At 43.9% G+C, this 12,120-nt stretch overlaps 1 protein-coding gene across 1 annotated transcript; it reads left to right on the forward strand.

The window, feature by feature from the left end:
- Positions 1-15: 15 nt before the first annotated feature.
- Positions 16-12,067, forward strand: LOC124194998 (extracellular sulfatase Sulf-1-like). The gene is made up of 14 exons (XM_046589445.1): positions 16-461; positions 3,493-3,992; positions 4,053-4,458; positions 4,592-4,697; positions 4,934-5,021; positions 5,219-5,666; positions 5,974-6,279; positions 6,429-6,964; positions 7,035-7,669; positions 8,824-9,447; positions 9,534-11,014; positions 11,070-11,198; positions 11,266-11,442; positions 11,509-12,067. The coding sequence occupies exons 2-11, from the start codon at positions 3,729-3,731 to the stop codon at positions 9,640-9,642; spliced, it is 3,522 nt and encodes a 1,173-aa protein (XP_046445401.1). The 5' UTR covers positions 16-461; positions 3,493-3,728; the 3' UTR covers positions 9,643-11,014; positions 11,070-11,198; positions 11,266-11,442; positions 11,509-12,067.
- The last annotated feature ends 53 nt before the right edge of the window (positions 12,068-12,120 follow it).

The raw sequence follows: 12,120 nt of genomic DNA on the forward strand, positions 1-12,120 counted from the left end.
TTTTCTTTCTGTCGTGGTGGCGCTGCAGTCGGGAGTCAAGTTCCCTCTATTGGCGAGAAAATTCGGTTCGATTAGTCAGTACGTTTCTGGCTGTCGGTCCATCGGGTCCGCAGCGCTGTGTTCAAACCAGTCACGTTTTTCTTTTTTTTTATTTGCTGGAAGAGCACACGAACGAAATTTCATCTGCTTCATTGACTGTTTTCTATTTTTTTTTTTACAAGACTTGAAATTTTTTTAAAATATTCGAATGTTTTCTTATTATTGAGAAATATTCGTTTTTGTTTCGTTACGAAATATCTTCTAGACTTGTTCTGAATTTGTTTTCATCAATGTTTGATTTTATCTCGTGAGGCGAAGAATTTGTTATCGAAAAGCGACAGACATAATACGAAAGAAGAAAAACGTGTCATGCTGTTGCTGCCCTGCGTCGAGTTGTTGCTGACCGACTGAATTTCTCTCAGGTATTGAATTCATTCAATAATCATTATTACCTTGTCGTCTGTGTGTTAATTTCGTGTGATCTTTCGAGTGTCCCGTTTCTCGGCCATTTTTTTTTTCTTCCTGGGGCTGCACGTGTGTCGTCTTCCCATATGTCTATTTGTGTGAGCTTGTGACTTGAGAGCTTGAAATGTTTAGACTTATTAATGGAATGATATTAGTTGTTTTTTTCTCAGACCAGTTTCTTTTTCTGTGAAAAGAAGGAGAGACTGTGTCAAACGTAATGGGAGTTGGTGGTGCCACGTTTTGGCAAATGAATAGTTGGTCGTAATGATTAGATTCCAGTGTCACACACAATTCGTTGGGGTTTGGTTGATGAAAAATTAGTTTTTGCTTTAAGATAGTTGGTTCGAGGAAGAAGAAAAGGTCGAAAAAAGAGAAAAGGTGGAAGGGAGTGACAGCCGGGCGACGAGGAGAAACAGAAAGGAATGCCTTTGAGCGGTCACACGAATTCACAAGTTTTTTTAAAAAAAGGAAATGAATTACGAGGCATATTTTCTCTCTTGTCTCTTTTTCTTCCACTGTCTGTGTGTGTGTGTGTGTGTGTGCGTACAAAAAGGCAAGGTCGTTTGTGTGTGAGCTGTGCTTATTTTTTCGGGAGAGAAGAAGAAAAACGACTGATCTCTTGCCCTCTAGGTAAGACGGGAAGTCTACAAAGAAAAACGATTTTTCTGCCCCTCTTCTTCTGCTGGTCCTTTTTTTTCGTAACCCCCTCGTACACACAAAGTGAAAAACAACCCAACGATATTCTTTTTCTGCCCTTCTTTATTTTTTTTGTTCTCTCGACTGGTGGATGATATCACGTGTGCCCGTGAGCGGGAAATAAGAGACACACGATCTTGCGGTTCTTTTGAAACAAAAAGACGATACGATACCATCTTCTGCTTTAAAGCTCTTTTGGCTTTTTTTCTTGGGGTTTTAACCAATTATCGTGACGCAAGCAACTCACGGTGGCTGCATTGGCATGGCGATGGATTGGGGTCCATCAAATGTCGAGTGCACTTTGATGAAAGTACATCTATCTATCTATCCTTTTCTTATTTTTCAACTTGTTAACTTGATGACGTCGGGGCTTTGGCCGCCACTGCCGCCCACTGACGTGAAATAATCCTCAATACACACAAATACAGGGCAGACAGATTATAGAAAGACGAGATGAAAAAGACACGAAATCTCCCTTCTTCACGAGACCGCAAATGAAGGGAGAGGAGAAAAATTCCCAAACGAGTTTTTAGGGTTTGATTCCATGCCAGCTGGAACTTGTCAGATGGAAGAGATTCTTTTTCTTCTTCTTGTTTTCGGTTTGGCTTAAATTATTTATTTTATTTCTGGCAAATGTGACGTGAGAGGCGACAATGACCGTCTTTTTAATTTCCGCTCGAGACATTCTTTTTTATTGTGAAGGATCTGCTTCCTGTTAGTTGAATAATCAAGAGAACTTGACGAGCGACATTTTGTTGAATCGGTCAATCGCCTCCGTCAAGCCGAAGCGAAAAACATTCAAAAAGGGAAGGAATTTCAAGTGTTTTTTGGGGCCGAAAAAGGAATGTTTCTTTCTTTCTTTTTCGACTAGTTAGTTTAATAGCTTAAAGAAGTGCTGCGTATAGTATAGACATCTTCTACACACTTTTATTTTTGACTATATCTCTCTATATACGAGGACTACAATCACCTTCTAAATGGGCTGTATACGATGAGGACGAGACGGGGGGTGGTTGGTTAGTTGGAAGGTTTTAAACTTTTTTCTTCTTCTTCAACTCTGAAAGGAAAAGGAAGAAGGAAAAGATGAGAGGAACAACATTCCGGTGACCCACCGGGGTCATTACCGGCCCCACAGCACCAACCAACCGAACCCCATGGGCCACACCACCACCACACACATTTAGTTGCCGGCTTCTTTTTATTCTTCTTCTGCTTCTCTTTATTAAGAGAAATGGAAGGGTATATATTCCGATGGGAGTTTCCGATTTTTTTAACATTTTTTTTTTAGCTCCGATTCTAAATTGGAATGAACTTGAACGTGTCCTGTCAGGTTTCATCCCGTCCGTGGTTCATTTAAGTAAAAGAAAAAGGATTGAGATGGCGGTGAAAACTGACACAGGCAAAGGATAAGCCCCGCATGTTTTTTTTTTGTTTTTCCGATAGAGAAAAAAGTAATAAATAGCGTTGCAAGTATAGTTTTACCAGTATCCAATATTAGAACATAATTATTTCAGATATCTCAAGAAAAATTAAGTTTAAAACTGAATAATCAACCGAATGTTATCTTGTTTATGATTTTGTTTAAGGCCGAAAAACAATTCAGCTGATTAAATTTTACTACGTTTCTCGAAAGACTAAAATTATTTGATTTAGTTGAATTTAGTTCTAAACTAAATTTGCAACGCTAGTAATAAGAGATCGCCCCTGATGCCCAATAATTGAAGAAAAAGAAAGTTCTTCTATGACACATTCCAAACCTTTTCTTTCTTGAAGAAGAAGAAGAAAAAAAAACATTTGAGGGTTAAAAAGGGTCGCTGTGAATTGCCATTGTCTCCCAACCCCCCCATCGGTTTTTATTTTATTTCGTTTTATACAATGTGCCCCTAGAAGAAGAAAAACGAACACACGCACTACGTGGATTTATTTGAAAGGAGAGACCGACCGAGCGACCGACACATTTTTCTTTTCTTACAGTGTCATTCTATGGTGGTGTCGGAGTCATTGTGCGGTTAGGTTTTACTAGAAGAAGAAGAAGAAAGAATTGGTTTTTACGGGTTAAGGAATACATTTTTCGCACCCCCCTCTCACCACCGGTTTCTCTTTTGACACCAACCAAGAAGAACCCTCCACTTGACACCATCCGCCCTCTTCTTCTTCTTCTTCTTAACTTCTTGTTAAAAATGTTGTCGTGTGACGTTGCAAGGACGAAAGAGAGAAAGAAAAAACTGGAATGTGACGACAACGTTGTTTTATTTTTTTCATATTTCTTGTGGGTGTAATCCCATTTGGCAGTAAGGTTTCGCTCAGCACCAGGAGTTGTTTGATTCTCTGCCGTGTCCAATCGGATCAGAGTTGAACAAGTGGAGGAGGAGGCGATGAGCAGCTGGATGAGGAGGTAGAGGAGGAGGAGAGTCGTAAAAATATCCTCCCAAAAAGAGGAACCCATCACCACCACTACCAGCAGTCGTCCAGCAGCCACTCGAGTGTGAAGGAAGGACGCCGAAATTCTTGGCCAAGAAGAAGGAAGAATGAAGACTCGGACCATCGTTTGGACTTTATGGGCGATGGCCGTCTTTTACGGCATCGTCAACTGCCAAGCCGTCGATGAAGGTGAACGCCGACCAGGAAGAAAACGCAATCGAGGCAGCGGATCCGGTAGCGTCGGTGGCGGTGGTGGCCCCGGTGTTTCGGCTTTTCGTCCTGATCACAGTGGCGGCGACGGTCGTAACTTACCTCTGCCCGTCGACCCGCTCTTTACCGACCAGCGTGAAATCCGGCTCTCCTTCATGAAGGTAACACTAATCAACTTATTGCACTCACTAGAGTCGATTTAATGAATTGGCCGTTTACAGGAGCGATTGTGGAGCCCCGGTGGGCCAGCGGAATCTTCTTCCAGGAAGAAGACGACGACGACTGGGAGTCACAACAACAAGAAGAAGCCGTCCAAGTCTGGTGGTGGTGGTGGCGGTGGTGGCCAGTCATCGGATAATTACTCTGCTGGCTCGAGAAAGTCCGGCCCATCTCCAGCGAACGGCAAGAAGCCCAACATCATCTTGATAGTGACAGACGACCAGGACGTTGAACTCGGCTCGCTCGAGTACATGCCCAAAACGCGAGCCATTCTCAAGGAGGGCGGGGCGTTCTTCCCAAACTCTTTCGTGTCGACGCCCATGTGCTGTCCGTCAAGGAGTTCTATGCTCACCGGTTTATTCGTCCACAATCACGGAGTCCTAACAAACAACGAGAATTGCTCATCAGGTCAGTTGTCTTGTCGTTTCCGGCCTTGCCCCGCCCATTTTTTTTCGTCCTCCGTGTCCTGTCCAACTAAAAAATGGCCTTTTTTCTCTTTCTCTTTCTTCCTTGTCTTGTTTTATTTCTCAAATATAATTAGCCTATTGGCAAGCGGAGCACGAGCCGAGGACGTTTGGCGCTTACTTGGCCAGCGCTGGATATCGGACGGGCTATTTTGGTAAATACCTCAACAAATACAACGGCAGGTATGTCGAGAGAGACGTTTACATTCGTGGTTTTTGCAGCGCCAAATTATTTATTTATTTTTTCTCAAACAAAAAGAAAAAAAAGGGAAAAAAAAAAAGATTTTTCCTTTAACGCACGCGCGTGACGCCTTGCCGATCCATTCTGGCCTATATCAACATCCGTCTTCATTACTATCCTGACCGACTTTGTTTTGTTTTTTTTGTTGTTTTTTTCTTCTCTTCTCCTCACTGAATAGTTACGTCCCGCCTGGATGGAGAGTCTGGGCCGGTCAAGTCATGAATTCACGATACTACAACTACACCATCAACTTCAACGGACAAAAGGTACGAAAATATTTTCCTTCTCCTTTTTCTTTTCTTGGCTCGACGGCGGCGCGACCCATTAAGACCCACGTCGACAGGAATTTTGTTGAAATTAACATTTTTCTTTCTTTTTTCTTTCTTTTCGTGGAGAGAGAGTCTGGCACCTTCTTTCTCTTTTTTAATAACGATAATGTTTTTAATAATGCGCTTCTCGACAGATTAAACACGGCGCCGACTACCAGACGGATTATTACCCGGATTTGATCACGAACGATTCGATTAGTTTCCTTCGCGAGTCTAAGCAGCACTACGACCACCAGCCGTTCCATTTGGTGATGAGTTTCCCGTCGCCGCACGGCCCCGAGGACTCTGCTCCGCAATATTCGGACATGTTTTTCAACGTGACGCGACACCGGACGCCCAGCTACGATTTCGCCCCCAATCCGGACAAGCAGTGGATTTTGCGTTGGCTGGGCAAAATGAAGCCAGTCCATCATCGTTTTACGGATTTGCTCATGACAAAACGGCTCCAGACGCTGCAGAGCGTCGACGAAGCTGTCGAGAAAATCTTTAGCGAATTGGTGGCTCTCGGCCAACTGGAAAATACCTACATCTTTTACACGTCCGATCACGGCTATCATCTCGGACAGTTTGGACTGATCAAAGGTAAAGAATTTCTTTCTTTTCTTTCTTATCATTTTCCGCTTGTCATTTTTTTTCCCTCCCCTTTAAAGCGACTGTCATCTTTTCATTTTGTTTAACAATTGTCAACGTTTGTGCCTTACCTTTTCTGGGGGGCTTTACTTTTGTCAATCAACTGTCAAAAGAATCGTCTGATGGATATCTTTTTTTTTTTTAATATTTCTTCTCTCTGCTGATCGATTTGCATTCGGGGCAAGAGACTGAAATAGTTCACAACAACCTTCGACGAGTGGGAGAGAAAAACATGAAATAATAAAATGAAATGTTGTAGGCAAGTCGTTCCCGTTCGAGTCTGACATTCGAGTGCCATTTTTGGTGCGCGGTCCGGGCGTCGGACGCGGTCGGGTGGTCCAGAGTCTGATTGGCAACGTGGATCTGGCGCCGACGTTTTTGGAGATTGCCGGCGTTCCCGTGCCACCGCACATGGACGGCGCCTCCATTTTCCGTTTCTTTCAGAAGGAGAAGGTCAAAAGCCGGGCGCCCTGGAGGGACACGTACTTGATCGAGCGAGGCAAAATGCCACCCGCGCACTTTCCAAAACTCAACGTCGTCGAAGATGTTCCTAATAACAATGAAGGTACGTTACGTGTGTGTGTGTGCAAGAACAAGTGTGTGTGCAAGAACAACATCCATCCATCCATCCCCCACCTCGACTAGACTCGGGTGATTATATTTGCCGAATGTTGTGGATAATAATTTAATGATTGGGGTCGTCGATGTTAAAAGGAGCTGAAGGCGACGATGCTGACGGAGTGTCGGTCGAGTACACACCGCCCAGGGGCAAATTCGAACGCTGGGCCGTCGAGTGCCGCAAGCCGCAATACCAGAGCCCGTGCAGTGGCTTCCAAAAATACGAGTGCCTCTTTGTGGACGAGCGCTGGCGGATGAAAAAGTGCCGGCCCACCGTTCACAAAGTGGCCAAGAAGAAATGGTGCCAATGCAAGGCCCTCTCCAAGTATCGGCTCAGCAAATTGGAGCCGGAAGAGAGGAGGATGCAAAGGGCCTTTCTCAAGGAGCACACGCGGCACGTGGATTGGCGCGGGTACCGGCCTCGATTCCTCAAGACGGTGGCCGGCAAGAAGAAATTCCACAACAGGAATAACAGCCGCCACAAACGCGAGGAATCGCCAGTCACGAACGTGTCCACGGAGACGGCGGCCGCATCCGCGGAAGGCAGTGTGTTACGCGATGTTGCAGAAGACGAGCTGGAACAGGTCGAACTCATCATGGAGGACATTTCCGATGAGATTTCCGATCTTGAGGTGAATTTAATTGTTTTTTTTTTTTATTTTTCTACTTTTTTTCCGTTTTTAATCTCAATTTTGTTTTCAGGCTCTGACGGAAGCGAGAAACGTTTCCAGCAGCACGGAACCCGCAAGCCCGGTCACGATTGCCCCGTCTACCGTTGCTGGATTGCAAACCGGTAGCCAGAGTAGCAGTGCACCGCAGCTGAACAACAGCGACGGAAAGCTCAACTGTCAAATTGTTGGTCAGTCGCGAATCAATTGCAGCAGCGAAGTGTACAGCGATCCGGCTACTTGGCGGCTGAGCCGAGATTTCCTGGAGCAGCAAATCCGCATCTTGCGCGTCCAATTGGACGAACTCAAAGTCATCCGCAAGCACCTGCGGGCCATGCGTCCGGATAAATCTCATGCGGCCATCAGCAAGAAACGGACGAATTCGAAATCCAAATCGAAAATTTCGAGTTCTCAGTCGCTGTTTGACTGGTCGTCGCCGCCGAAGCGAACGGCAATCAACAGCAGTGACACATCGGACCCAGGGCCCGGCGGAAGAAAACATCGTCCCAAGATGCCGCAAGTTGATGCGGACGACGTTGAAGAAGAAGAAGACGAAGGCGAGTTGATTGACGAAGAAGAGATGGATCATGAGGACGAAGATGAATCGACAGTCGCCGGTCCAGTCGAGAGCACGATCGAAGTGACCATCTACGACAATCGAAAAATCAAGTGAGTAAAGAAAAAAAAAGAAACTAAAAAAGATTTATTTTTATTTATATTTTCTGTGGGGGGGAAGAAGAAGAAGGAAGAAAGTCTATTGAAATTCTAATCCGCACGCATTCCCTATCACCCTGGCCGTTGCCATGTATGGTTTTGTGCGTCTGTCGATCCATTAAGAATGTGGCACACTGCCACGACGAAGCAAAGAAAGAAACTATGCGAGAGAAGAAAGAGATGATACCACGTTGATAATCCCGACCGACCGCCTTACCTTTTACCCCAGTCTCTGTTGTAGTACAAGTAGATTTCGGGGAGGAGGAGGGGGGGGGGGGGGGAACTGGAAGGAGATAAGAAAAACGGAAAAAAAAAAGAACTTCTTTTTTCTCTCTCTGTCTTCTTTTTCTGTTTGGTGTGTGGTTTTCTGTTGGGTGTAGTAGTGGAAGTAGTAATAGTAGCGGTTCTTTTTCTGGAAGGGAGGTCGAATCGGTGGCAGGGTCACGGAGATATATCCGCGGACTGCTTGGTGGATGAATGGATGGCTTTTTTCCCTTTTGGGAACAAAAGAAACGCACATACGTACGGTCGTTTGAATAGCCGAGTAGATGGGCGATAGGAAAATGTGTATACAAAGAACAAAAGAGGAACAAACTCGGGGGCTGACTCCTTGTTGTTTCTGTGGAGGAATTCTTCGAGACGTGTTCGAATGTGGCGACCTTGAAGATGGATCTGCTGTCGGTATCCATTGGGCTAGAACCAGGGCCTCTGTGACTCTCCTTTGGCTTCTATTTCATTCCTCCCCTTCACGGAAAAAGAAAATAAAAATAAAAAGTGTGTTGAGGCGATGAGGAGGGTAGTCTACGTCATTAGGCAAATCAGCTGTTTCTACCTGTGTGTGTGTTTTCTTCTTCTTCTTTCGAATCATCACACACAAACATATCCACGACGACTCCGCCTTCCGCTGGCCGCTTCAAAAGAATAGATTCTATTCAATTAGGGACTGTGAATTGGAAATGCTAATTCCCATTGACCTTAATGATCCCGTCTTGTTGTGTAGGCGCATGTATCGCTTTTGACCATCTTTTCTTCTGCTGAGGTTTCCCCTCTAATTGCTCCTTTGTTCTCCTTCATTCATTCATTCATTGATTCATTGTGTTTTTCGTTAGGCCGTCGAATAACGCCGGACGGATTGGGATGTGCCCTTGTGTGGACATGAATTGGTCTCCCCGGAGTCGCGAGGCCCGGAACGAGGAGCGTCTGGTGCGTCAGGCGAATCGCCGCAAGATCAAGGAGGAGCGACAGAAGCGACGCCAAAAAAAGTTGAGCCGCAAACGGGCCATGGTCGAGTCTCACAACGGCCAGTGCAACTACGAGAAGATGAATTGCTTCAGCCACGACAAGGATCATTGGCGGACGGCCCCGTTGTGGAACGACGGCCCCTTCTGCGTCTGCATGAACGCCAACAACAATACGTACTGGTGCGTCCGCACGCTCAACACGACCCACAACTCGCTCTACTGCGAATTCATCACCGGATTCGTCACCTACTACGACATGCGCATCGACCCCTACCAGCTGCGCAACATCGCCCACACCTTGTCTGAAAATCAATTGGCCTTCTTCCATCAGACGCTCGAACGGTTGCGCGTCTGCAAAGGAGCCGACTGTTTCGTCAACACTCATCCCTCCGCCGCCAAATTACTGGCGGCTAATGGACCCGCAAAGTCGGATCCCGAAGAGGGCAAAAACGCCAGTTATCACCTACAAAGTAGTCACCTGCTCGACAATGGGTAACGATGAATCTCAAGCTGCTCGTCTATTTGCAATTAAAGTTAAAAATGTGTCTGTTCTTCTTTTCAAAAACAAAAAAAAACAGGAGGTTGGCTAAAGTCAAACCGAGACGTGACGGATACTGGCGCCGGTCGAAGCGACGAGAAAGGCAGACGCCAGATGTTGTTGTTGCGTCATCCAGCGCCGCCGCGTGATTGATCTCCGTCGTCCCTCACGGCTTCCCTTTCTTTTTCACTCCGCCTTCCCTCCTCGACAAAGTTCACTAACTACCCCCGAGAGATTATTATAGGACACAGATGGATATAAAAGAGCAGCCAGACTCGGTCAATGTTTATATCCCCCTTCCCCTTTTTTTTTTTGTTTTTAGGAAAAATTCTTCGCCTTTTTTTAAAAATCGTTTTGATTTTGTTATTTTCGCCGGATCGTTTATATCCCCTAGATGTTTATCGTTCGCGGTTTTCTGTAAAACAGATGAAGGATTCACATTCTCAGTCGTGTCCCGACTTTTCGTATTAGAGCGGGAGCAAAGTGCCAAAACGTCACATTTTCTTGCCGACGAATGGGAATCGGATCTTGACAAAATTATTGACTTCTTTCTCTCCCGTTTCTTTTTTTAATTATTATTCTACACACAAACTTGGATGTTTTTTCCTTTTTTTTTTGCTTTATTAATTTTTTATTAAAAACTCAGAAAGAAAAACGAGAAAAAAGAAAAAAAAATGTTGAATTTTGTTATCAAGTTTTTTTTTGCCATCAAATGTTTTGACTGTGGCCTCGACTTTGACTCGCGGCCACACACGAAAAATTTCTCGATATTTTTTCCCCTCTATATTTTCCTTCGTTACGCCCCGTTGTATTTTGTATATATTACTGAACTGCCAGAGATGTACTCCCGGATGTCGTTAGGTGGCTCTACCATCTGGAATTTTGTTTTTCATTTCACGTTGCTTACCTTTTCCGTATGTGTATAAACACCCGACAGTTCCACGGCGAGAAACAAGGTGAAAGGAAAAACAACGGAGACGAGCAATGTCCTAAATTGCCGTTTCAAAATTGTTCTATGGATTTCTTCTCTTTGGATGTTAAAATCTTAAAAAAGGCTGTGTTCATTATTTCTGAGCTGGTTTCTGTTGACTATAAGTGTGTAGCCATATTTTTGTGTATTTGTTGATTCTCTCTACGTTCAAATGATGTGAATACTCCGTCATCTCTATTTGCCATTTCAAACTGTTCATTTTTTTGTCGTAAAGTGTTTTTTTTTTATGTCGTTGATTAAACACGGAAAATCACGGAAAATACATTGACTATTTATTCGCGTTATGCTGGAAAAAAAACTATATTTGAACATGGGTTTTGAAAAATGGTTGTCAATGACCATTTTGGCAAATTAAAAAAAAAAACCTGTTACCTTTTCTTCGTCGGCAGTGTGATTGACGTCGGTCTTTCGGTTGATTTTCTTACCCGTCCTTATTACCTGACGGCCAACAGCTGTTCACTGGCGCCCAATCGTTTGTGCGTCGATGCGCCAATCGTGATGAGGTGGATTTTGATCGCTGGTTTAGTCAGGTTAGTAACATTTGAAAACTATTCGTAACAGTAACTGATTCCCTTCCATTCAAAGGTTTTGTTGCAAGAACTTCGCGTTAAAGAGAATAACTACCGTATTCTACGACGAAGGGTGGTCTGGCTGTTGGGTCGTTGGATTGGTGTTAAACTATCGGTTGACCTCCGACCCTTGATTTACGAAACGGTAACAATTGTCACTTCTTTCTCCCATAATTGTGTGATTACGTCGTTTTTGTGTTTAATCTAAAAAGGTCCTTGGTTTAATGGAACCCAGCGAAGATCTTGTCATTCGACTGTCTGCTGCTGTGACATTACGATCAGCTCTGGATGACTTTGAGTTCAACGCCGAGCAATTTCTTCCGTTTCTAGAACGCTCTTTCTCATTGTTATTCACTCTTTTGAAAGAGACTGAAGAATGTGAAACCAAAGTTTGTTACATAAATTTTTGTTCGATCAATACTTTTGTTTTCCATTGTTATCTTTTTGCCTTATAGATGAATGTGTTAAATGTGATGTCGCTTCTCATCGAATTACTGGGGAAACAAATGAAGCCTTTCCTCGGTACGTTGCTGCAACTCCTTCCCGCTTTATGGGATGCTTCTGAGAAGCACAATCTTCTACGTTGCGCTATTATTAGCACCCTCGTTCATGTTGTTAAGGTAAATTGTTTTTATTAACTATGTATTGGCCTGTTTAATCACTTTATTACTATTAAACAACCAGAGAGTAGGAGGTAATAGTGAAGATCTGCTTCATTGTCTGCTACCAGTTGTTTTCCTTATTGTTTAGAACTAGGATCTGAAAATCTCATTATATGCTGTGATATTCTTATAATCGTAATTTTTCACTAGTAGATGTAACAGGGATTCCTTAACCTTATTTCCTAGATGGTGAATTTATTTTAGCGATGCGGTCGTTTTCCATGTGTTTCTATATGGAATTTAATGTCAGAATATGTTTCTTTGTGTCTCCCATCAGTCTAATATGGATTTTAAAAATTTTTTAAATGTTCAAGCTGCAATATGTAACAAATCAATACTAAATGAGAACTCGGAAAATTGCAGCCTTTTTTCTGCTGAGTTCATCGTTTTACCTGTGTTTTATTT

This window comes from Daphnia pulex, chromosome 5, assembly GCF_021134715.1.
Source record: "Daphnia pulex isolate KAP4 chromosome 5, ASM2113471v1".
In the NCBI taxonomy this organism is placed as follows: Eukaryota; Metazoa; Arthropoda; class Branchiopoda; order Diplostraca; family Daphniidae; genus Daphnia; species Daphnia pulex.